Source organism: Oreochromis aureus, linkage group 20 (assembly GCF_013358895.1).
Source record: "Oreochromis aureus strain Israel breed Guangdong linkage group 20, ZZ_aureus, whole genome shotgun sequence".
Taxonomy (NCBI): domain Eukaryota; kingdom Metazoa; phylum Chordata; class Actinopteri; order Cichliformes; family Cichlidae; genus Oreochromis; species Oreochromis aureus.
This window is the reverse complement of record NC_052961.1, coordinates 19514488-19540492: the sequence shown is the minus strand read 5'-3', so window position 1 is coordinate 19540492 and position 26005 is coordinate 19514488. Positions and strand designations below refer to the sequence as shown.

The window sequence follows — 26005 nt, the reverse complement described above, 5'->3', positions numbered from 1 at the left end:
ACGACATATCACTATAATGGCTTCAGTGCACCTTTGCATTGATTTTGCTTGTATTCTACAGGAAGGATGACGCACCTTTCTTCTAAAAAAATATTCTCTCTTAAACATACACACATGATTTGATCGTGGTGTTTAACAGCTTGGTCACAAATCTCCCTTAGATGTTATATTGGGTTGAAGGCTACAGCATATGATTCACATCATTTTCATCCCCATGAAACCATTCAGTGGCTCCCCACTCCCACCCCCGGTGCACTGGGAGCTTGACCATTGTCGCTCTGGAAGAAACCACTCTCATCTGCATTGAAATGTTTCTTCGTAGGATAAAAGCTCAAGTTTGTATTGATTTGCTGTGATCTTTCCTTTGAGTGGATCCAGACAGATTCCCGTAAATTGTGTTTCTTCTTAAGAATGTGATTCTATCAAAGACCAAATGAGAACCATGCAAGAAATAAATACCAGATCATTTCGGTTATTGAAAGAGAGCAGGTGGACGAATATCCTGAACTACACTTATTTGCCAAAGACAATAATCTTAGTTTGGCTGCAGCTTCTGAATTATGAAAGATATACTTTATATTGTTAGGTAAAACCCCGACAGTAATAGAGTGAAAATCTGAACAATCAGATGACCCCCTACGAGTAAGTACTTGGCAACATTGGAAAGGAAAAACTAATAATACTAATACTACTACTACTAATAATAATAATCATAACAAAAATAAATTTTCTTGTGCTTGATCATCCCACTAAGTCATTGTTAACTCTTCTTATTTCTGACTCTGGTACTAAATGCCGTGAGTGTCAACACCTAAACAAAAAAAAGCTCTCATATAGCTGTTTGCTCGCTGGCATCTCTGCTCCTGTGACCATGATCTACATAGCAAATTAGCAATGCAAGCACTGGACCATTTTGGACTATACTTGTGTGTGATGACAGCATGTGCAGCGCTGTTTGGCTTTGTCCTTCATCTGTCCGTGAGACTGGAGTCTACTTGGCTGTAATAAACAGCTCTGCATTGTCTGACATCCCTGCTTTTATCTCCCTAGGCGATCACAGGCCTCAAATGACAGCTCTCTAAGGTGCTCCACTCCTTTTTGCAATCAGTTGCACTTATTATTTTTTCACTAATGCTAGCCCTGATTCTGTAGTGCTGATTTTTTGTTTTTTTTGGGGGGGGGGTAAAAATGATAGTAAGTAGAATATCTGCTGCTCCATGATGATATCCACCTAAACCCTGCTGGCTTATGCACTTCAGAGTTCTCTCGCTCGGTTCCCTCTTTTCTCCTCTGCCTTTACCTTGGATTTCCTCTCATTATCCCCTCACTGCAAGTGGGAGCCAGATTGCCCTAAGTGCTGGAAACTTTATGCAACTTTGCATGACTTAAATGTGTGTGTGTGTGTGTGTGTGTGTGTGTGTGTGTGTGTGTGTGTGTGTGTGTGTGTGTGTGTGTGTGTGTGTGTGTGTGTGCATCTGAAAAGTCAGCAAAGGTTGCCGATAAGAGAGGGACCACGAAGTGTACTGCCGCTCTGACATGATGACAGATGAAGATAAACATGCTACTATCAAAAGTGGGAGGGTGCTGTTTTCAGACAGTGTTTGTGGGCACGTGCAGGATGAAAATTGCGCAATGGCGAGAGAGGAAGGCTGGCTTCTCTGAAATCGTGGGAGGGCACACGGGTCCAGGACGTACCCATGAAAACAAGACGGGGGTTTGCATTTTTGGCCGAATCTGTCTTTTTCTCAAAAGAAAACATGGGTAGCAGAATATCATGACAGTGCAGAAAGAGCGAGAGAAAGAGGGAGGGAGAGAATGTGAAAAAGACTTTGCAGAAAGATGGCTAAGAGTGATAGTAAAGTAACTCTGTGAGGTGTTGAGTAGGTCAGCATGTGAACAAAGGTGGACATGGTCACCACTGAAAAAAGGGCTCTCTCACAAGTCTGACTTTTCTGACGTCCCTCCTCAGTGACAGCTACAGATATCTTCCAGAGATATACTGCGATGGAGCTGTAGATGAATGTAAAAGATTACATCTTGTGAGACCTTAGCATGTGTCAAATCTTTGACTGGTGGTGCAATTGATGGATGAAATGGACAGTAACAGAAGGATTGTCCTGTTTTTTGCTGATGAACAAAAACACAGTATCACATAAATAAGATGCTACTTTTTTTAGTTTAAAAAAGAAACTTTAATTATTGGTAAGCTCTGCTACTAAACAACCCTTTATGGGACGTGCGCACTTTTAAGTGTGCGTGTTCTGCGTAACCTGAATCTGGCTGTGGTGGGAAGGCTTCCTGGGCTGGTGTTCAGTGTCTCTATCATCACCAGCAATCTGTTTCAGCATGTCCGCATGCTGCACACATGCCCACATCAGAAATGGAAAAGCTTTACATTCCTTTCAAAATGACTCTGTTGCGTTTAGTGCAAAGGCCTCTGTCTTTATTACCTCGCACACAATTGCGTTGTTGACTGCTTGGCTAGAACCTGAATGACTGTATACAGAGGAAGTGGCAACAATGTGTTGTATACGTCTTATCTGTAATTGGCATCAGAGTGTCAGACAGTAGTAAAGCCTGACTTTCCTGGGTTCCAGCACACGTGGAGCAGTAAGCAGACCAGATCCAGCTGACTGGATAAAATCGTGAGACATACACATAAAATCGTAATTAAAACAAAACGTATTTCAACATTTTAAACGTGTGCTCAGATTTGTTCTAATCGCTTAAATGAAACATGATTGAAAGCAGACGTCAACACGGAGTGGCCAGTGAGTTGGCAGCCACTGAAAATGAACCATTTCCAAAACCAGAAACAAAAGCAGAGAACTTTGTCAACTAAAACAAATCACGCAGTCAGGAAAAAGTGGCCATAGGGAACTTGATGAAATGGGGAGAGTATTTGGAGAAACGGAGGGGGGGAGTATTATGAGAGAGATGGAGAGACTTGTGAGCCAGTGAGTGAGGGAGAGAAGAAGGGAGGGCAGGATAAGTTTGGGGGGAAAGTTAGTGGCCCAGTGGGGGTTTCTTCTAGAGTTCAGCCTCTCTGGCTGGGGAAGGAAGGGAAGGAGGGAGGGGAGAGAAGGGGAGGCAGGGACCAGCCTGGGTCAGCAGCAGTATGGAGTATGTGTAGATTAGATGTCTAAACTCACTCAGCAAACCCTCTGAAGCCCTGGAAGGCTCACAGCTCAAGTGCAGTTTGCCAATAACTGGAGAACCTGGAGTTAGTGGTCTGAATTATAGTCTCAAACACAGTAAAAAGAAATGTCAAAACCAGTGGAACCAGATAGGGTTCGTAAAGCTCTAAAAACAAAAGAGTGTGAACACATGATATTTTAAATCGATTTTTTTTGCAGCTTGTCAGTCCACAGCGCAGCCCTGGCAAACCGTGCTGATGTTACATAGAACATTTGAGCACCGGGGGATTAGCCAGTTTTTAGTTTCCAGGATGCTGTATGAAGCTAGCAGCGAGGAAAAGAAAACAGGAAGGAGACGAAAGACGAGTGTGAGAAGAATGCTTGTGGATCATAAAAATGTGACTCTAGGCTGTGATGATTTAATCTGAAACTTATCCAGACCAAGACATTTTTTGAATTATTGTGAACATGGGTGGAGAGGTAGAGAAAAGAAAAGTGCCCCCCCTCCTTTTTTTAACAACAAACTTCTGCTAAGCTTTGCATCTCTGATAGATACCAGTTTGTTATCCCCGTGTTGTATTCTTGCCATCATAAAGCTTTCACTTTATGACCTGACAGCTGTATGAAGAAGCACATAAACACTACTGATGTTGTTTACTATTTGATGAAATAAAAGGAGGGTGGCACAGTGGTTAGCACTGTTGCCGCACAGCAAGAAGGTCCTGAGTTCAATTCCACCATCAGGCCGGGGTCTTTCTGTGTGGAGTTTGCATGTTCTCCCCGTGTTTGCGTGGGTTCCCTCCGGGTACTCCGGCTTCCTCCCACCGTCCAGGTTAATTGGATAATCGAAATTGTCACTAGGTGTGAATGGTTGTCTGTCCCTGTGTGTTGGCCCTGCGACAGACTGGCGACCTGTCCAGGGTGTACCCCGCCTCTCGCCCTATGACAGCTGGGATAGGCTCCAGCACCCCCCGCGACCCTGAAAAGGATAAGCGGAAGCGAATGGATGGATGGATGGAGAAAGAGCTATGAAATGTGCGTCAGTTTGCGAGCTTGAGTGTGTGAATCTCAACTCACAGGTGTGTTTGTGTGCCAGCTAAAGAAAATAAACCCGAAGTCTCCATTGGAGGAATAGCTTTTAAACCAATAAACATTGTAATGAAAATCATTCAAAATAGCCAGAAATGTGAAAGCATGGTTTCTTTCATGAGACAGGAAAAAGAGTGAAGTGTTAGACAGAGGAGGAGGGAGGGAGGACGCTGTGTGTTTATGGAGAGCGTAGCCAGCAGCACAGATTGACAGGAAATGGTGTCTTTTTTGCCTGCTGGGCTGTACCACTTGTACTGCTTTGACAGGGGGAGATGAATGTGAGGAGCTCACAGACTGAAGCTATTCTATTATCATATATCTCCCATTGTATCACGCTGTTTGCTTTAGCCCAGCCAGAGTCCATCCCTCTGCTGAGCAACAGTTAGGACCAGTGACAGGCTTTTTTATTGACCGCGTACTGCCCATTGATTTCCTTTGATTTACTGCCACTCTGAGGGCACTGCAATTTTTTAAGCTGAATTGTTTTTCAGTACACAGAAAAACCATTGTTATAATTAAGGTTAAATGTGTAGGGTATGCGTTTTAACTGTGAATCCACAACCACTAAAATATTCAGCTGCCAAGAGGCTTTTTTACTGCATTAAAATCATTGCTTGAAGAACCTCATCGATGCTGCTTCCTTGCACGTCTTTTGCTATTTCTACATCGAGATATAAATCACAAACAAGGTCAAGTAAACCTGTGAGAAGTGTGTCCAGCACATGGTGTGTTTGTATATTGGAGATATTTCTCTGTGTAAATGCACTGCGGGGATTGAGCAAGGCAGCCCTCATTCATCACTGTTAAAGCACTTCCAGAGGGAGCGACAGAAAGAACTGCCCATCCTCTGTTCCCTCAAACAGACAGAGAAGAGGGAGGGATTTACCCTGGCATCTGGTTTCTGGGTTCAGCCACAGCACAATGTTCTTTCTCTTTCTCTCTCCGGCTCTCTTTTTGACACACACATACACACCCGGGCCAGTGGCTGGACTTTAATATGGTTATGATTAGAGACGGGGGCTCAGTGAAGGGAGGGAGGGGAAAAGGGGGTCTTATTTACTGCAGGGAACTGGGGGAGGTGCAATGTAAAGAAAGCCAGAGACAGGGACCAGATCTGAATGGAAGACGATGGGGTTGGGGTAGGTGGGGGCTCTGTTTGCATTTAGGGCTGAAATATGAAAAACAAAGAATGGCGTGGACAAAAAAACAAACAAACAAACAAAAAAAGCACAAGAAGAATGGGGAATAAAGTTTTGTCCTCTAGCCAGATCAGTTCTTACTCCAGTGCAGACTCTGCTGGACGGCCCCTTACACCTCCCCTCCTCCTCCTCCTGGGTTCCTCTCTCTCTCTATCCCTCCCTCTCTGGCATTCTCTGTCTTTCTCTCCACCCCCTCTCGCAGCGTCACGCCAAAGCAGTTGGTTCACTCCGCCGTGTCTGGGGCTCAGCGAGAGCTGTGAGAGGCTGTTATTTAGGTCTGTTACAGCAGACTGGGAGCAGCTCACCCAGGGGCAGGGGGGAGAGGAGAGAGTCAGAGTCACGCTCAGCTCAGCCAGTCAGGAACCATATCTGCATTCCAGCTGAGAGGGAAAAAGGAAAACTCCGGCATCGGAAGGAAAAGACAGCAGAGAGAGAGAGTGACAGCGCGAGATAAGTGAAGGGAGGGAAAGGAAGGTAGTGAATCTAGATAGCTGTTGCTGCTGTGTGCTCTTGTCACTGCTTCAGTGAGTGACGTGAGCAGTGGAAGCAGGGTAGGACGCAGGCAGGACTGAGGGCTCTCACTGATTTTTGCCGAGGGTGGGGGGGTACCATGTTCGACTGTATGGAGGCTCTGGGAATGGGCCCCCGTCAGCTCTATGATGTCACCAGCCGTGGTGCATGCATGCTGCGGAAAGCGAACCCCTTTTTTGCCGGGTTGGACCCCTTTGCTTGGACGAGCACTGCCAGTGTTCAATGTAAGTGGCATCCTGTTTGGATTTCTTCTATGACACAATCATGTTTCCCCCTCTCTTCTCCCTCTCCTTTTCTTTCGGTCACTCCTTCCTTCATTTTCTCATTGCTGGCTTGTTTACCCCTCAGGGCTCGGCCAAGGGGGCTGCTGTCAGGGGCTACAGAGCAACACAGGAAAAGACAGAGACAGACAATCCTCTCCTCTCCTCTCCTCTCCTCTCCTCTCCTCTCCTCTCCTCTCCTCTCCTAGCCCACAGTCAGTTTGAGCTGCTCAGCCATCTGAAAAAAATTCTCTGCTATGATATTATATGCACTGTGTGTATGTCGGGTTTTTAAAAAAAAAAGTGCTTGTGTGTATTCGTCTGTGTGGTCACGTTCGTGAGTTTGAGCCCATAGAGTCAAGTTTCAGTAACAATGTTAGCCACCTGGGGTTTGACCTTGCCAGGTGCTGCATACTAGAAAGAGGAAAAGGTTTTGGTCAGTGACAGGAAGAGTTGACAGTGATGTGTCAGATGTACTCTATCTGGTTTATTGTCTATTCACAGCATGAGTTTAACACTAGAAATGAGGTCTCTGCTGAATTTCACATGAAAAGTTAATGACAAATGTTGCCTGTTTTTAATAATACAGTTGTTAAAAGTTTTGTTGGGCCTGCTGCAGTTTTCATAGGTCAGAGGTTTGTTTATGCTTCTGGATACTAGATGGATAATGATATTCCTCCAGAGCCAAACAGCCATGAATTAGTAAGCGGATTAATTATTTAGCAGATAAATGTATGAATAAATAATAATACATACAAATCTCAAGAAAGCAGAGATATATTCTAGCCAATGTTCTCTTCTCCTTTTTGCTCTTTGCATCTATCCACTTCATTTTTTCCCCCCACTCCCTTCTTCTGCCGCTGACTTCAGACAAGGCTCTGACTATAACAACAACTGGGGTCCATTTTCATCTACTTCCAGGGGGCTGCTACTGCTGTGAGAGAGTGTGTGAGAGTGGAAAGGAGTGGGGGTGTGTATGCATGGTATGGTGGGAGAAGTGTGGAGGGAGCCAAGCCAGATATGACAGTGGAAAAACAATCAAGAATATAAGAGGAGCTGGAGCGATCAGATAAGCAGCTTAACTTTGCTCTCGATTTTTCGGAGCTGTTTGAAAGTGTTTTCAAATTTATTTTCGTGCCTTTCCGTTTGTTCGTCCTCCCGTCTTTTTTGTGCCTTTTTACTTCCTGGGGGGGGGGTCATCTGTCTTCATTAATCGTGAAGACACCAGCATTTCAGTGGCCGTCATGCACACTGGCTGAGCTTTAATGAAGACAGATGCCCTGTCAGTGGAGGCTGAGGCCAGAGGGGACTCCAGCCAAGCCAGCCTGCTCTGCTTAGCTAGGGGAGCCCTGATGATAACAAGATGAGATTTGTTTATTTAATCAATCAGGCCTCTATGGTCCTTTCCTTTTAACCCATTCACACACATGCACACATTTAAAAATTAGGCCTCAGATTCCAGAAGTATATTTTTCTTTCAGGTCTTTGTTCCACACAATCAAAGTTAAAAAAAAAAAAGGAAAGGGGGAAAAAAAAGTCTAGGGACGCTGCCCTGAGGGTGAGAGATCTAAGTTAGCAGAGCAGAGCAAAGTGGCTGGTGTGGTGTACTGTTTCAAACCCAGTGTGCCCAATAACCTTTGTAAACAAAGCTGTCCTATCCCTGCACAAGGAGCCATAATGCCCCTCTTTACTGAAGCAGTTGCCTCTCATTGTCCTCATCAATGAAGCTGATGAATTGATGTTTGAGTCTGATATCTCATTAAGCCAGCCCAGCTGCACAACAGAGGGACCTGTCTGGCTCTTAATGCCACAGTCACACAAGCACGCACACTGCACACCAAAATAGCCACTGTGTTTGTAAAGCGAGTCACCTGGCCCTGGATTAATACAATAATATACTGTTGTCACACAGGTTTTTTTCCATTTGTAAAAAGAATTCAACTCTTTAGCAATGCACTCTACCATTTGAGGATAAAAAAAACAAACAAGTTTTACCAGAAATGCAAAAACTATTTCTCTGATAACCTGTGTGGAGAATGTGATGAGAAAATGTTTGTCTGCCCTAAATCTTTCACAAAATGGTTATAACCTCCTCTCTTTGTAGTAAATCTTGAGCGGTGATAAGTGTCACTGCTGTTGGCCATTAGCCAGGGACAATCGGAGGACTTAAAAGTGTGTGGTCAGTTTTCTTGTTTTTTTGTTCAGGAGTGGGAGACCTTAATGTCAGAGGTTAGGCAGAGGCTACAGCCTGGCCAATGTCAGATCTACTGCATGTGTGGTAAGCTTGTCAGCTTGCTGAAAAGGAGACTCTTTCAACCAGCTTGGCTTGTGTAATGCTCTTAAGTGCCTTATGCCACAGAGCTGGTACTACATCTGAGCTGGCCTACACATAAGGATAATGGACACTGATTTAGTCGTACGTCAATGAGAACTGAATTAGTCAACTGCCAGGGAAGCCATTTGAGACAGCCTATGCTGACCAATCCTCTCTCTGTCAATGTTCATTTGCTTAGAAGAATGAGGCAATTACGTTTAGCAGTTCTCCAGGGTCAGAAGAAGGGAAAGTGTTTTTTTCTCACCAAAGTACACTCTTAGCTCGATGTTTTTGAGCACACTTCGGATTCTAAGTCTAACAAACGGTACATGTAAGAGCTGGACATGGCAGTAACAGATTGCTTGAGCAATTTGTCACTATGTGTGCCTTCACACACACACACACACGGGCACACACGCCTCTTTGTTTTCCCTTAATGTGCTGTTCAAATGTGAATTGAGGGGCTAATTGAAATGGGGGGGGTATAGATCTCGGCAGCAGCGGTAGAGAAATAAGAGCTTCCTGTGACCGCTGGCACATTCTGGCCCGATCATTTTCTCCCTGATAGAAGTCTGCAGTTATTTCATTATAATTACAAAAGATTCAATTAAAAGATTAGAATGCCTGAGGGGGCAGGGCTGGGAATAGATGGTGGTATGTTGGTTAGGGGGTGACGTGTTTCTGTGTGGGTGTGTGTCAGAGAGAAAGAGGGACAGAAAAAAGAAACCATACTTACACTTCTAATCATTGTCACTCACGTCATGTGTTTATATAGCTGATTTTCTCAAGATAATGTCAAAGCAATGTGCTCAACTTTAAAGGAATAAGCCAGTCCAGGGTCAATGAGTTGTAATTGATATGAGGGAGGGAAAAAGCGTTAAGCAGGTTGCAACTAAATTAACTTTTTAAACAAGAAAAACATTAAGCTAGAAATGTGAAAAAACTGGCATCAAAGAAAAGTCTGCTTTTGGTTTTGTCGCAAGCTTTAATTATAAAAAGCACCCCATTTAAAGTGCACTCTAAACTGTCATTATATCTAGGCCTGCACTACATTATAATAGGCTCTAAATTATTTATTAATGTGTTGAGGAATACAGTGTCCTGTGTGATATAATACTTTATTTTGCTGTAGCTCAGGCAGCTGCAGTATTCCTTGTTTTGTAATAAATAATACATAGCATCAGAGCCAAGATAGTTATTAAATAAAATCGCAGGCCTGTTGGTTCATTCTAACCTTACAATAGTTTATTGTGCAATGTTATATTACGCTGTGGAAATAATTTTAATAGTGTGAAGCCATTTTTGGTGTCAAACCTGCTTGTGCTGCAGTATCACACCACCTTGTTCACAGATCTCTCTCAGCCCTGCAGTAATAGCTGAGCCCATTAATAGGCAGCGCTGTCTATAAATAAACAGATTCAATCCTAGCAGTTGCTTCAAGTTTTTTCCACAGGGCCCCCTCCTGCGCATGGTTTCACTAATGCATAAATCAGAGCGTGTTAACCTACGCTTGTGTGTGTGGTGCCTGTATGCGGACTCCTCTGATCAATGTATGTACGGTTCAAGTTTACGTGTCTGCTTGGCTGCCGTTGGGCACCCAGACTGCTGTGTCAAAACCAGAGACGGACAGTGTGCCAAGCTGGATTCCTCAGGCCTGTGCTGGAATCTGGCTCCGCTCTAACAGCAGTTTATAGCCCCTCAGCAGCGTCAGTCGCACCGCTGTAAATAAAACTCGTCAACCGAATGTGAGTCCTTGAAAGGGCTGTTTTTGTTTTCCTGTCCGTCGTGTTTAAACAGTATTTCACAAGAGCGAGTACTCTGAAATTTTACGCGGGCTCGTGATCAGCTGACGGTTTGTGGATAGCAGCATGAAAAACATGGCTGTTATGAGGCAACTGGGCTAGCAGTTTGCGTGAGCTCCAGATCAGTGTAAAATCTGGACTTTTGTGAGTTCTTTCACAATAGTTTGCTGGTCCCAGAGGTGTTGTGGCTGCCCACCCTAACACCCGTGTCTGGCTGCTGCTATTGTAGCTGTTTACTGAGAACAGCTCTTTGCCTGCCAGGCACATTTTCCGTTGCACAAAGGCGTGGGCAATTGGCAAACTATGCATGTTTGCGTGCGTGTGTGTGCTGTATTAGTGCGTGCACCTGAAAGAGTTTATTTCACTGGTGAGCATGTGATGTACCACTGCACAAGCATGTTTGTTTATAGCATAGGAGAGTGTGCATGTCAGCTCAGAGCTGTGTGTGAGCTGGCTGTGGAGCGAGCAGTTCTGTTACTAGCGTGTTATTGACTGACGGCTTGGCTCGATTGTTGCTAGGGGCTCGGCGCTAGAAGAAGTGGAGCCCTCGTATAGCCAAGTCGGGTCTAGAAACCCAGACGAGTCCAACTGTCCTCCTCCTGTGTATGTGTGAATGGGTTGTGTTTACGCAGCCGACAGCGTTTGGCAGGGAGTGGTGAGCGGCTGGTGTAGTACAGCTATTATCTGGGCTCAGGGGTGGAGAGAGATGGATGAGGACTTGGCCTAGAGTGGGTGGAAGGAGGGGAGGACCGAGGGGAGGGAGGCAAATCGGTGTTGTTTTTCCCTTTGACATTAGTCAAATTCTGCCAATGCACATATGTGCAACTGACATGACCGTCCTTCTGGAAATGGTGCATGAGTTCATTTGTGTACACTTGCATTAGCTTGTATTGTTTGTGTTCCCTGTGTGTGTATTTTGCTCTAAGGAGGAACAGGTGTGTGTGCGTGTGTGTGTGCGTGTGCGTGTGTAAGCTGGCATGCCTGTAATTGTGAGCCTAGCTGACAGTTTGGGACTTTTTACAGGAAGAAGATGAATGCCAGTGGAGAAATTAACAGATGTCTATTTGAGTGTGTGTGTGTGCGTTTACGAGTGCACATGAAACCAGGTTATTGGAAGAAATCAGGTTAAACCAGGAAACAGGAGAATGTGTTCACATCATCAGAACTTTACATAAAGCTGGTCAGTAATCAGATTTCTCTGCAGCCTACTGTGGTGTTTTTTAACTAATACCGTCACGCTATACAGTTTCTCCTCTTGCTGTGTGCATGTCGCTCAGTATTAGGAATAATCTGCCTTTCAGCTGCTCTGACTTATTCATTGTAGCTTTGTTTTTAGGCAGATTTTGGATATTTATACTTTGGATAAAAGAACAGTTTCAGCATTCATCTTTCCTTTCATCCCACTGTGTTGCCTTCCCAGTGCTGCGTTTCCTGTTTCCCTGTTCCCTCTTTGGCACGCACACTTGTAATATCCCCGTTAATCCTGTTAATCCATTTAAGTGTAAACTAGTGTCTGCAAAATAAGGTTTCATTCAAAATCAGGTTACTCCAGAAAAAGAACTACTACCAGGTTACTAAAGTAATGTTAACACACATACTGTTTCTCTGGGCCCCTAGAGTCAATGTTTTGCTCTAAATCTGACACAAGAAGTGCATTCTCACCTAGACACGTGAGAGACACTCTCAAGCACAAAAAAAGCAGCACATGCTCTTTAGTGGCTACACAGGAGCAGATAATATGTCCATGTCTCCACCATAGCTTGACCTGTGAGTGAATGGGTACTGGCAGTAGCCTGTTATCACGCCTGGATTTATAAACTTCTACCTCACGGTAAGAACATCTCCCATTTGCCATAAAACACTAGAGACAAAACCAAACAGACAGACGGACAGCCAGTTTGACAGGAAACAATCCAGCAAATGAATTAGGGGCTGTTTGGGATGATTTATCGCCTGTTTAGGAATGCTCGATCCACTCAGGTTAGCTGCTGTTAAGGGAACTGACTGACTGGGTATTGCTTACGTTCCCAGTGATGTGTTCGCTCAATGGTAATTGTCAAAATGTCAAAATGTGTCTTTAATACTTCATATATTAGTCTTATGTGGAACTTTGTTTTGTGACACCTCTATAGACCGTAACGGAAGGAAATGAATCACTGTGTGGCTCAAAATCTGGCTGTCACATCAGCGATCTGAGCGCCTCCACCCAAACGGAGTTGGGCAACCTGTTGGCAGTTTGCTGCCAAGCAAAAGTGAAAAACTCTGATATGCATCACTGCTTCACTGAGACACTCAAAGCAGAAGTTTCTCAGAGTGGCTTTAATACCTTACAGGACTCTGTGGTTTTATGCCAGTTGAAGGGGACTGCTGATTCTCCAAAAGTTACTACTTATGCATGGATTGCTCACTCAGAAGTCAGGAAGCCACAGTCATTTTGTCACTGCTCTGCCAGTTTTGATCTTAGTCTCTTTGAGTTCTTCCTTCTGAACTTCTTCCAAGTGACTGTATAGAGGAAAATGCCGTGATAAATGTGTATTTGACAGATTAAAATCACAACAGAATATCAGTTAAAAAGCTGGGTGCATGATTTTTATTTTTTTTTAAAATAGGGATCTGCATCCTATGTAACGCCAAGTAAAAAGGCAAGAGAAACCGCTTTGTGTAGTGTGTGCAAACTCTTTGGCGTGGACATTTACATGTTGAGTGGAAATGAACTGTGTGCTGCTAGTCGTGGGCGTGCTTGTTCCTTCCAATAGGAGGTTTGCGTTTGCATGCTTTGGTGTGTGGTGCTTCCCCAATGTGCCGGAGTGAATACTACTGTTGTTGTTTACATTATCCGCCTTTCCACTCACTTCCTCTGACAGAGCAAGGCTGCAGCCACGGCTGGGCTACTTCTACTTTTGTAGGTTTCTATTGTTGTGGGGAGGAAGCAATAGCAATTGAACGAGCGCTAGTGGCCTTGCCAAAGACAGACAGGTGAGAGCCAGGGCTACAGATGGTGAGAGGAAGTCTGGGAGGACGAGAAACAACCCGAGGATCAAAGACTCAGGGTTTCCCTCGATGACTGTTTTCTCCTCTCCTCTCTCCTCACCTCGCCTGCGCGCCTGTTTCTGCTCTCTGTCTGCTCCCTTGCTTGCCTGTGAACTGTCCTGTCTTCTTGACGTGATCAATGGCCCAGCACTGTGCCGGGTTGCCAGGTTTGGGTTCACTCCTCAGTCACTGGAGGTGAGCTGTGCTCCTCTGTGGTGGGCAGATGAAGAGTCAGCTGGAGCTCACGGCAGGGATGAGGGGGTGCATTTTTTCCACAGATCTGCACTTGACTGTCTGGTTTTTCCAGCACTGGTCATAAAAGGCCACTGACTGTCTGAAATATTTTTATTGACGTTATATTTTCATCATTTTTTCCTATCCTTAATACCTTCTTGCACTGGTTTGGTACAAGGACATTTGAAGGAAACTTTATTTGCTGGGTTCATTGGGGACAGGCGGCTCAGCAGACGAGTTTGGCTGTTTGAAAGCAGCTTGTGTGTTTGTTGACAGGGCTGTGTGGTGCAGGAAAAGGGGGGTGCACGCTGCCAAATGTTTGCTTGGCCGACTCCATCAAGAAAATATCAAAAGGCCCTTTATGAGGTGCTGTAAAGAAGACCAGGTGTTTTGAGAACACCACCAGACTCCAGGGGTAATTCCACTTTTTAAAACATGCCCCGAGGATACATTCTTGTCCCACCTGCTGCCTTTCCTGCTTTTTTTATTTTTAAAGGAAAAAGGGGTTTTAAAAAAAGCCCCCCGAAAAGATGAAAATGTGCCTTGGCAGCAGCTTGTGTGCCATGTCACATTGTGTCATTCTCCAAAAGTCCACAGTTTTGTCATTAGTACTCACACAAGCCATGAGCAAATGGGAAAATGTTTTTACTCAACATACTGCTCTGGCGTCAGATCGCATGCGTGCGTCACAAATGTTCATGGATGTGTTTGTCTCATTGCTTTCTTCTGGTTCCCAGAGAATGGGTTAAATTCCTGAAGGAGTGTGTTTCTTAATATCTATTTTCAAATCTCAAACCCGAGCCATCTCCTGATTGGCCGTCTTCTTTTCCTATAAACCTCATTTCTAATGGCAGCATAGTGATGCCTCTTTACAGACGTGTTAGTGTGTCAGTCTGTGGGAGACCAGGTGATGAGCTTTCTGACAGCTGTTGAAAGGCGTTGCTACTGCTCATCACCTTTAATGAAAGTACCCCCCTCCCCTGTCAACACAGTCAGGAATTCCTCCCATTTTTCTCAGTGTTTTTTTGACTCCACTTCTTTGTTTCTCTCTGTTATAGATCGGTGCCATTTTGAGTGCTTGTGTAACTCCTATGGGTTATATATAGGTAGGTGAAACAGAATAGCAGTGGGAAATGAGAGCACATGTATGGAGGTGTAGCAGTAAGGGATACTGAGAAGTGGCTACAAAAGCCAGTGACGAAGATCCTCCGGAAACGCTGGTACTGAAAAGAGGAAGGAAGCAGGTCTGTTGTGTGGGACCTTGTAGCAGAAGCCTCAAGAGTGATAGCAGGAAGACACGGGCAAAAACAAAACAGAGAAGGAGAGTAATATGTACTGGCACCACTGACAAGGGTGTGGTACTACTTTCTTTTCCTCTTTCATGAAACCCACTTCTTTACAGAAATCTATTCGTGTGCTGATGGTCAGTCAGTCGTACCCTATGGTGCTGTAGCCTCTGCCATGGTGTAGAGGGCCAAAGGCACCCTTGAAAGCCCCACCTAGTGTGCCAGCAATTCTCCCAGCCCACTGTTCACCATCCTCTCCCAATCTGCTGTCCTTCTGCCACTACTCTCTGCCCAGTCCCCAACCCTCTTTTCAGATTGAACCCTACTGTGTGCCCCTCTCTCCCCCTCTGCCTCAAAGTCTCGACAAGAGCTACAACTTTGCAGGATCTTTAGTGAAAATAGAGGTGGAGACAAAGGCATGCCCGTGCTTGCAGTTTAGCACTAACAGGGAAAACATCAACAGAATGAGTCGCACACATAGAGGAGGGGGTGTTTTAGTGGGGAACACTGGAGCTCAGTGGTGCACTGTTACAAACAGTCCGGGCATTTGCAAGTGAAATATACACTATAGAGACAGAGCAGAGCCGCTGGCTGGAGTTGCACGTGAACGTTGCACAAGCACAGAAATAAACACCTACACATATCCTACAGATGTATTGCACTGTGAGTGCACTGTGCCCAGACAGAATACGTCTAAGTGTTTGCTCTCACATGCCAAGGCTAGAACTTTTGGAACAGTGTCCCACTGAAGATTCAATCACTTCAACAGGTCACGTACACAAAATCTGCAAGCCTATTGTGAAAGAATATTTGTTACAGTGCCAGAATATCATATGCTGCTCAGTTAAAAGGAGTGTGTTGCAACACAAAACAGGAGCTGCATAGTCATGCGTTTGCTCACATACATTAGAAACACTCCTTTTTCCAGCTGAGTGAACAGCAGGCAGCCTCAGTGTTGCCAGGAAGTCCTCTGATTTTTGTCTTTTTTCTTTAGTATTTCTCCTTGTTCTGGCTTTCTTTTCTATTCTGTTGGATCTCTTGATACTAAAGGGAGTTTGATTGGCCCGGTTAACTTGACCTAGAATTCACTGTAATTGACCTAGTTGAATTCACCTTCAGCTAAACAGCTATTTCTGTCTTGTGCAGTTATATCTCACATCTAATGAGGCTGTGGTGAATGCTGCAATGCTCATCCCACTCACGCTGAAGTATTTTAGTGTAATGTTGCTGTGTGTTTGTAGTTTGTAGCCACTGAGTGTGTATATGGGACCAACTTGCTCAGTGGCAGCGGGACCACTTGTGCACAGCAATGTAACATGGGATCAGAGAATAAACTGATACTTAGCAGGAAGCTAACAGTGACTGTTGATAACTTAACTACACCTTCTTCCTGCCTTTCTTTTTCTTCTTCTCCTCCCCCAACAGCAGCACCCATCCCACCTACCCCACTCCTCTTCTCATCTGTCTGTCATCAGCTCACAGGCCTTAGACAGCGGATTGTCATGCAAATGGTGCCCCAGGCCTCAAAGCGCTGATAAGGAGGGCCTCTCATTTCACTGGGCTTTGTTTTCTAAACAGTGATGAGCTGAGTTGAAGAGACTGAGAAAAGGGGCTCGGGGTAGCTGTCTGAATGGGCCCTCTGACTGTGGCGCCCTGGGGTAAGTGGTACAGGGGATTTGGATGGAGTAGGCTGAATGAGGCAAAGTCTTGGAGGCGGATTCAGGAGTCATGTTCTCTGGCAGGAACCAGGTTCAACGTGTTGACAGAGCCTGATGTATTCTCTCTGTCACCGCTGCCCGGGTTTTCTCCAAGATGGACTTTCTCTCTTTGGCCCGCTTTCTTTATCCATTTAGACGGTGTCAGTCAGTGTTCGTTACTTGACGCCACATATGGTTTGTCCTTTTCTAAGGGGTTGTCAGCGCTCGGTCTGGAGCCTCATTTGCTGCTGTTATTATTGCATAAACAGTGGTTCATGGCGCGTTCAGAGGGTTTCTGTTCTCCCACTGACCCTGCCGTTTTGTTACATTCTGGCCAAGGAGATATGAGACTTGCTGTAGAAACATTCAGGGGGCGTAAACTTTGGATTTTAGATTGATTTGTGCATTTGGCTTTGGGATTGGTCTAAAAACTAATGGAAAACATCTTTGACTTCAGCAAAATGAGGTTTTCAAAGGAGGACTGTGGATTTCTGAAGAGTCGCATATAAAAATGCATATGAAAAACAGATGTTTAGGCAGCAGGCAAGAAATAAAAAATGTCTGACATATTTCTGTTACTATCATTAATAAGGTAGTTGCAGGCCAGTCAGAGCAGCTACAGCAGAAGTAGTAGTAATCGTCAACTTGGTCTTGAACAAGACTTGCCCTCAGGAGCAACATTGTCCTCTCCCTCCCCTCCCCTTCCCCTTTCTCTGTTTTATATCAAATTCCTCTTTTTACACCCTCTTTTTTTCTCTCCTTTTTGAAGTCTCCTCTCTCTAGTAAAAAAAGCCATGCTGGTGGTTTTTGATTCTGCTTTGGGTGTGAGAGGGGGGAGCAAGTCGGGTGGGGGGTTGTAGGTTAAGTTTAGGCAAGTCCTCTGTGCTTTCAATTGAAGGTGCTGGGGAGAGGTGGGGGCAGTAAAAGTTAGAATTTTAGAGCCTGCCTGTTTTTTATTTTATGATTGGCTTTCTCTCTCTCTCTCTCTCTCTTTTTACGGGCTGTCAGCTACAGCTGGTGGTGTGAATAGCTGCCCAAGGTGACCGAGTCCCAATAAAGTGCAGGCCAGCCGGGCTGGGGCCTCCAGTCCAGCCATGGGACTGCCTTTATAAGCCAACTTACGAGCCTAGTCCTCTGTTAAAACCTGGCAGGGCTGCACTGAGGAATTTAGGGCCAGGAAACAAGAGAAAAATAGGGTTTGTGTGTCAGGGGGTGGTGGTGGGATGCAGAGTAGGGGGTTGAAGTTAGAGGGTGACCAAGGGTGAAAGTGTTTGTGTGCAAGTCTGTGTCTGTGTGTGCTTGTGTGTGCATGGGGAGGGGGTGTATGTGTGTGTCCGTGACTTTGTGCAGGCTAGAACGTGTGGTTAGCATCTAATATTTCTCAGGGGAAGTATGGAATCCATACCCTGCACACTTGAACTTTCCAAAAGAGCCTATATGGGGTCCACTTTGGAATATAATGAAGTGTAATGTACCATATCAAGTATGTGACTCGAGTAAGCACTAATGTCACAGCTGCGTCCCAGTTTTTGAGACGTAAAATCAGGGCTCTGCACCAGCTTTGCGTGTCCATGCTTTTGTCATGTGCCCATGCTGTGCGTGCAAGATGTTCACATGAGCTGTTGTCAGTGTGTGGAATGAGGAAAAGCCAGCTTTGACTCTTGACTTTTCTCAACTCATTAGCTCGCTCTGTTACCTGTCCTTATCAAAGAACCTGTCAGACACTGTCAGTTACATCTTAGTGATGTAAAAAGCAGTTTTCCAACAGCTGTCAAAGAGCCCTTCTTCTCTTATTTATTGTCTTTACATAGAGCAGAGGGTTCTATGTGAAAACAATATGACAATATGTTCTATGCGATATCCCCAAAGGGCCCCTGAGTTTGGCTTCTTAGTGATAATTGGTACCAGGAAATAGAAACACTTCCTTGATAGTTCATATGTTATTTATCTTTTGAGACTTAAATGTGTCTCACTCCACGTCCAGGCAAAATGTTTACCAAGCAAGCATGACTGTTAATCAGTATCTCTTGCTGGAACCTCAGTCATATCTGTCATGTCATTTCTTAATGTGGTTATCTATCCACATCTGCTACATGTATTCACAACTCCACCTGTGGCATTTGCAAAGTGAGTAATAGCTGTAAGATAATGACTAGTAACTGATCATGTGCTCCACTGTCTTTTCTTTCCATGTTCACAGCGGTGGAGACCCAGAGCAACAGCTCAGAGGAGATGGTACCCAGTTCTCCGTCTCCACCTCCCCCACCTCGAGTCTACAAGCCCTGCTTTGTGTGCCAGGACAAGTCCTCCGGGTACCACTACGGGGTCAGCTCATGTGAAGGCTGCAAGGTGAGAAGAACTGATCTTTTGAACACTGAGTTTTCTGAAATAAAAAACATTTTGATTCTCTATTTTGCATTCACATGATAAAAGGGGGATGGACAAAGGGCAGGCTGAAAGAGATACAGCGATATGTCACAGCCTTTATAATGATAACTGTATTGCACATTCTCCCTTGCCCTCTTCCCTTTTGTGTCTTGCTTCCTGATGTTCCAGGGTTTCTTCCGTCGCAGTATCCAAAAGAACATGGTGTACACTTGCCACCGAGACAAAAACTGTCAAATTAACAAGGTCACACGCAACCGTTGTCAGTACTGCAGGCTGCAGAAGTGCTTCGAGGTCGGCATGTCAAAGGAAGGTGAGTTGAAGAGCGTTGAAGATATAGAGAGACCCGTTTGGAAAACAGGGTCACTCTCTCACTTGCACATAGAGACTGAGAAACTAGGCAGCAAAGACAGAAGCAGATGATGAGCCTACCAGGGGTGGTGATCAGGGCGAGGCTGGGCACTGTACCAATCATATGACTAATCCCTTTACAAAATGAATCTGACTTCCTGTTTCACCACAAAACCTCGCCCCTCTGGCCAGCACACAGACACTGCTTTCATTCATAAAGACAACACGGGAGAAAACAAGATTTGGGAGTTTTGACCAACGTAATGAGAACAGGATTCACACCATTTGCGCAATCAGAAACACCAGTTTTTTGAGCGGGGGGGGCTTTTTATTTCAACCTTTTGTGTAGCCAGCTGCGTGTAAGTGGCAGTTTCTTGCCCTTCATGAAGCCCGGGGGACATGTATGTGGGTGTAATGTTTGTGTGGGATGTGTGTTAAGACCGGGATCACATTGTGCCTCTGCTATTACTGGATATCCTGAGAGGAAGGAAAGTATGGGAGGAGGAGGAGGTGGTGGGAGAAGAGGCAGAGAGAGGGAGAGAGCGGACTGGCTTATGTGCACCGGTCAAGTGGATAGAGAGATGGACAAGGAAGCCAGCGGGTGATAAGAAGGAGATAGCCAGTGTCCGTGCCGGGCCTCAAGGAAATATGTTAATGCTGTTAAGAGCAGAAAGGTTCTGGTTTCCACTAGCGTGTAACATCTCCTTGGCAGCGGTGAAAGACACTGAACATGAATGCTGAGTTTGTTTTCAAATGTCATTACAGATAGATTAAATTAACTTTCTGTATGAGCTTTAACATTGTATGTGGAACTAATTTTGTACAAGGTAGTGACAAATATGTCTCCGAACCACTGTTTATTTTTCTCCCCTTTACCTAGCGGTGCGCAATGACAGAAACAAGAAGAAGAAAGATGTGAAGGAGGAGGTTGTTCTTCCGGAGAGCTATGAGCTAAGCGGAGAGCTAGAGGAGCTAGTCAATAAAGTCAGCAAAGCTCACCAAGAAACTTTCCCATCACTTTGCCAACTGGGCAAATACACCACCGTAAGTCATGCGCATAAACCCCTATCTTTCACTGCTGCATTTGGAAACTTTCTCTCAGCTACGTCAGCAGCGAACGCTCCCAGATTGCATGCTTATGAAAATTCGCAGTAACTTTCCCAACATAGTGGTGGCTTAACTAATGCAGTTCCCCATTAAGCCATCTGTGTGGCCTCGGAGTGATTGATGCAACATGTAAATGGAATTCTTTCCCCACAGTTGATTGATGCAAAATGTAAATGTGTTGCGAGGCTCGGTGAATCTTGCCTTTGATACAAACGTGGTTGCACACCTCCTCTTGTATGACATGCTGAACTGTGGGTGTTTTTGTTTGTTCAGAACTCCAGCTCGGACCATCGAGTCCAGCTCGATCTAGGGCTATGGGACAAGTTTAGTGAGCTCTCCACCAAATGCATCATCAAGATAGTAGAATTTGCCAAGCGGCTGCCAGGTTTCACCAGCCTCACCATCGCTGACCAAATCACTCTGCTTAAGTCCGCCTGCCTGGACATACTGGTGAGGAGCTTTTGTTTTCCCTTCTGCCCTCTTCACTCACTTTTTGTAAATAAATGATTCTGTCAAAGCTTATGCCGAGATATGGGTATGCTTCCATCCGGTGGTAAGAAGTGGTAGTGCATGCAAGTTTGCCCAGATAATGCAAAATCTATCATATAAATATACACAAATAGACTGCCTCTGGAGCAGTTAGCTATCATTTTTAGCTACTGCAGATATTTTTAGTGTTGTAAGAAGTCATATTACACTACTTCACATTTTATTTACATTTTTTAATACTCAAAAAGTTTTACACCCTGTTTTGCTTTTCAGATGCTGAGAATCTGCACACGCTACACTCCAGAACAGGACACTATGACGTTCTCAGATGGCCTGACTCTGAACCGGACTCAGATGCACAATGCGGGCTTTGGACCGCTTACAGACCTGGTTTTTGCCTTTGCAGGCCAACTTCTACCCCTGGAGATGGATGATACAGAAACCGGTCTCCTCAGCGCCATCTGCCTCATCTGTGGAGGTACCGCAGCATGCGCCTACTCTTGATTGGTCTGTTATAAAGAGGAAAGGACTTAAACGAAATAAAAATTAAACATATTTGATTTTGTATGTAAGAGATGATTTTAAACTGTGCCATTTATTTAAAAAAAAGAGAGAATGAGAACATATGTTTGCTGCTTTTTTCACTAGACCGCATGGATTTAGAGGAGCCCCAGAAAGTGGATAAGCTACAGGAGCCTCTGCTTGAGGCTTTAAAGATCTATGCCCGTCGTCGCCGCCCCAACAAACCCCACATGTTCCCACGCATGCTGATGAAGATTACTGACCTCAGGGGCATCAGTACGAAGGGTAAGAATGGAGAGAGTGCTTTCTAAGATTGAACTCTGTACACTTTCCTAAGGTCCTTGCCAGAAGAATACATCTTTTACAGGACACTCTACTAGTTCCACTTCACTCTTTGTTTTATTCTTTATAATGTGTCCATGTATTTTGAGAAGTAATTATATAAATTATCCACAAACTCCTTGCTTTCTGTTTTCAGGTGCAGAGAGAGCTATCACTCTGAAGATGGAGATTCCAGGGCCGATGCCTCCTTTGATCAGGGAAATGCTCGAGAATCCGGAGGCCTTCGACGACCAAACAGAGAGCAATGAGAGCCCGCCGCCTCCACCACCGCCCCCACCACCACCTGCACCTCCAGCCCTGGTTCTAAAGCAGGAGGCTGAGGATGAGGACGACAGCTGGGCCACCGAAAACGGCAGTGAGCCATCACCGGAAGAGGAGGACGAAGACGACGATGACGATGTGGGAGACGAAGATCGAGACAGGGGCTCGGACAGTGACGGGGAGCCCTGGGTGTTTTAACTTCCATAGATGGGTCGAGGAAAGGCCTTGCTCGGAGGGCGCAGTGAAAAGAGCATTTCATACATAGACACACAGATTCATCACACACCAACACACACACACACATACACACACACACACACACATGCATACAAGCATATAAGTAAACATACACATATATAGCACAACCTCATTCACGCTTCCACCTCAAGAAAATGCTGGCCTTCCCTTCTCCCTCTCTCTCTCCTGACTGCACATCATTGTGTCCTCCTCAACTGAGCACAGCAGAGCCTTAAGCGTATAGACATTTCTAACTCAGGCCACACGGTCCATGACAAGTGAAATGCAGAAAAAATGAGAGGTCAAGGGAGAGATGACGGTAAACCAGATGAACTCCTGGCACGGCCAAGAGAGAAGTTAACGTGACAAAAAGAACATAACCTCTTTGAGAAAGCTAAATGTTTGTTGTTTTCTCCCCCCTACCCCCCCTTACTATTGTCGTTTATATCTAAACAGGGGAGCCTCCAAACTAGACACCAGAACTAAGCAGTTGACTTTGATTGATTACAACAAGCACATTTGTCAAATGAAAAGCAAGAGTACAGGGCAAAGCCAAATTGAGTATGCAACTCTTTTGTTGTTATTTTTTTTAAATATTGTTTTCATTCTTTTTTTTTTTTTTTTCCTTTTTTCAGTTTATGAATAAGTCCATACATATCTATATACCATTATATTTTGTTTTTTATTTGTTATTCTGGTTTTATATATGAATCCTTTAGACAAGTTTTTATCTTTGAAGAGCTTTCCTGAGAAGATATTCAGAGGGAAAGAAGGGTAATCAGAACTGGCTGGGTCTTCCTTATCAGCTACATATGCTTAGCTCGGGCTTCTTGGAGCACTTTGGCTCACTGTGGATGATAATCAACCCAGGACTTTCTTTTTTGTTGCAGTGACTTAACCAGTTTCTGTTATCAGGTAATTGGCATTATTCTTTTATGCTGTTGTTGCGGCCAGCATATGCTGTCAGTGCAGGAAGTAAGTATCTTTGTGCCAAAGTTAGGAACAGTCATCTGTGGAGCGTGAGTTTAACTACTGGCAGGGACTCCAGATACAATCCAGCGGTCCTCATGGCAGAATGCTCACTCACATATGCACTAAAAACACACTCTAATTATCTTGGACAGTGTATCCACACAAGCGCATAGAACAAACATACACACTCCTCTCGCTCTATGCTGAGTGGTAGCAGATGTGCCAACCTGGCACAAAGTGCCGGGATCGGAGATTTAAACTTGACCGTATATATGTAGCACTTTTGTGATCATCTGTTTAAGCAAGGCACATCTCTTCCATTAAGTGTAGAGCCACTGTCTGTGAGCATATATCCCAGTTAGCATGTCAAAACCGATGGTAACATCAACATATTAAATACAACGGATCTTAGAGCACTCCCTGATGATATCAGTAGATTAGCACACTCATTCAACACAGATAAAACCATCCAAACATACTAGTATCATATGCATCAACACAACCATTAAAGGCATATGCAAAGCAGGAATCTTTATGGAAGACATTTTGGAATCAGACTCAGGGCTTTTCAGTAAGGACCAAACCCTAGCTGCTTCCCAGCATGCTAGAAACAGGCAATATTTATGCGTGCATTCTTGACTATGCGATTCTCAACCCCACTTTGTGTAAATAGAAGATGACAAGTCTGAAAAACAGCATGGATACCAGTCTGACTCCCCACAGAGCGAGGAGGGACCACCATCATCGTCATCATCATCATAATCATCGTCCCACCTGCGTTCACACTGGTATCCATGCAGGAAACTGCCCTCTCATCCTAAAAAGCCATTATATCATCTTGTCTTCTTGTGTATATTCTCACTTTTTTGAAGAAGAAGAAGAAGAGTGGAGGATTATGTGTTCTCATGTATCATTTCTTTATTGCCAAAATGTCACAGTGGGCGATCAGCTTGGAAAGCACGGCTGATATACAGTACAGAGGTTTTTTCTCTCCCTCTTTGAAGCAATACGAACATAGTTTCTGTAGCAGCGAGAGGTCCCATCCTCTAAATATGGGCAGGTCTCCTCATTGTGTGTGTGTGTGTGTGTGTGTGCGTGCACGCGCGGGTGTGCACGTGAGTGTGAATGCTTTAGAAAGTTTTCAGTCATGGGTGGATGTCCTTGGCATGGTGCTGTCACACAGAAACTCTCGTGTGACCTCATCCTTTCTCTCTCTGCTAGGCCGTCACGGTGATAGTGACGGGAATGCAGGCAAAACTTTGAGATTATGTTATGTGTTATGTTATTGTTTTTTTTCAACATGGCCAAGGTGTTGTTCTTCCTCTGTTTATGTCAACTCTTGTCATACAAAGAAAAGCCATATAAACAGTGAGAGGCACAATAAACTACTTTTGAGAGATTCCTGGACTTTTCTTTATTACCATTTCTTTGTGCTAAAAATGATGTGATGTGTAAGTTCGCTTATACCAGTGTCAAACTAATGAAGCACAGTAAACTGCACTTTTGAATGAACATAATCATTCATTACCGGGGTGCAGCAGTAGAGGGAGCTCTTGCACTGTGACTGCAGCAGCGTTCACTGCTTGGAGGATAAGGGCAGGGTCTGTTGGGTCATGGAGAGCTGTGGGTGCAGAGGCTAATAAATCACAGCCTCCTGCTGAACAAGGACATCAGATAAAGGTCTGTTCCTAAGATTTGTTCACTCTGCAGTTAAAGGAGTGCAGGTGGCAGCATAAAATCATCAGAGAACAACTCTTTTCCTCTGCTTTCATCTCACTGTGATCAGAAAGTTAAAGTATATCTAGCCATGAATTCTTTAATGAAAGCTGTTTGAGAAGGCTGCAACGGCACAATAAATTATCTGTTTTTAGATGCATTACATGATATATCAATTATTATTTGGTGCCATTAAGCTTTGGCTCAAATGAAATAAGATAAAATTACATTTGGCTGTGCAAATTTGTGGTAAGCATGTTTAAAAAAAAAAAAAATCATACGCCCAAGTATTAATCACAAAATCCATTCATAATGAAAATATCATTTAGGTGCTGCATAGCTGTTAATGTGGCTCATGTTAAAGGTCTGCTGGAGGAAATGAAAGTGATTCTTTCACAGTCAGTAAGCTGCTCATGCCAGTGCGCTCAAATTATACTGAAACTGTGTGAAATTTGAACTTGCAGAAGTGATCCAGCACTCGTTAATGGCCTGTGAAAGGACATTCAGTCACTAAACTCAGATCAAAAGCTTTGTCAGAGTATGCTGTGCAAACTTCAAACCAAGCAAATAAATAAAACAAGGAAAGGCCTTGTTAAGAAGAGTTTTTGTTAAGAGGACCAAAAATCAGCCCGCGTGTCGTGTCAAGGTTATACTGCCTATCTTTACTGTATCACTGCTGCTGATATGATCACCCACTCGCACAGGAGCGGGAATCCTCTTTATAAAGGGCTTCTGACAGTAAACCTTTTCTTTTTAAAACCGTGCCAAGTTGATACTAATGCCACACCTTTATTTCATTAATAGAAAGAGAGAATCAGAGCAGGGTGATAAACAGAGATGAGATTCTATCAATTATATGATTGCTTTAATTATCATTAAAGAAAGATCAATAACACCAGACTGGAATTAAAATAAGGCCCATACATTATACACTATTTTACAAGGAACAATCAAATTGCCTCATATACTGAACCCTGGAAGGTGTTGCCATGGGAACCCATGCGAGGGTTTGGGCATGCTTGGGGGGAATTTAAAGGAGCCGGG

General features: G+C 44.4%; 1 protein-coding gene across 4 annotated transcripts in view; it reads left to right on the top strand.

The window, feature by feature from the left end:
* rarga (retinoic acid receptor gamma a) overlaps positions 1-24645 on the top strand; it is a 54159-nt gene extending 29514 nt beyond the window's left edge. For 3 of the 4 annotated variants that reach the window (XM_039604820.1, XM_039604819.1, XM_031746827.2), the window contains 7 exons: positions 18780-18928; positions 19136-19277; positions 20196-20359; positions 20696-20872; positions 21185-21389; positions 21560-21718; positions 21912-24645. In XM_039604820.1, coding sequence (XP_039460754.1) covers positions 18780-18928; positions 19136-19277; positions 20196-20359; positions 20696-20872; positions 21185-21389; positions 21560-21718; positions 21912-22234 — 1319 coding nt within the window. In that variant the 3' untranslated portion in view covers positions 22235-24645. Of the gene's footprint in view, positions 1-5675; positions 6181-18779; positions 18929-19135; positions 19278-20195; positions 20360-20695; positions 20873-21184; positions 21390-21559; positions 21719-21911 lie in introns of those variants that run through there. The other variant, XM_031746828.2, reaches the window with a different exon arrangement.
* The last annotated feature ends 1360 nt before the right edge of the window (positions 24646-26005 follow it).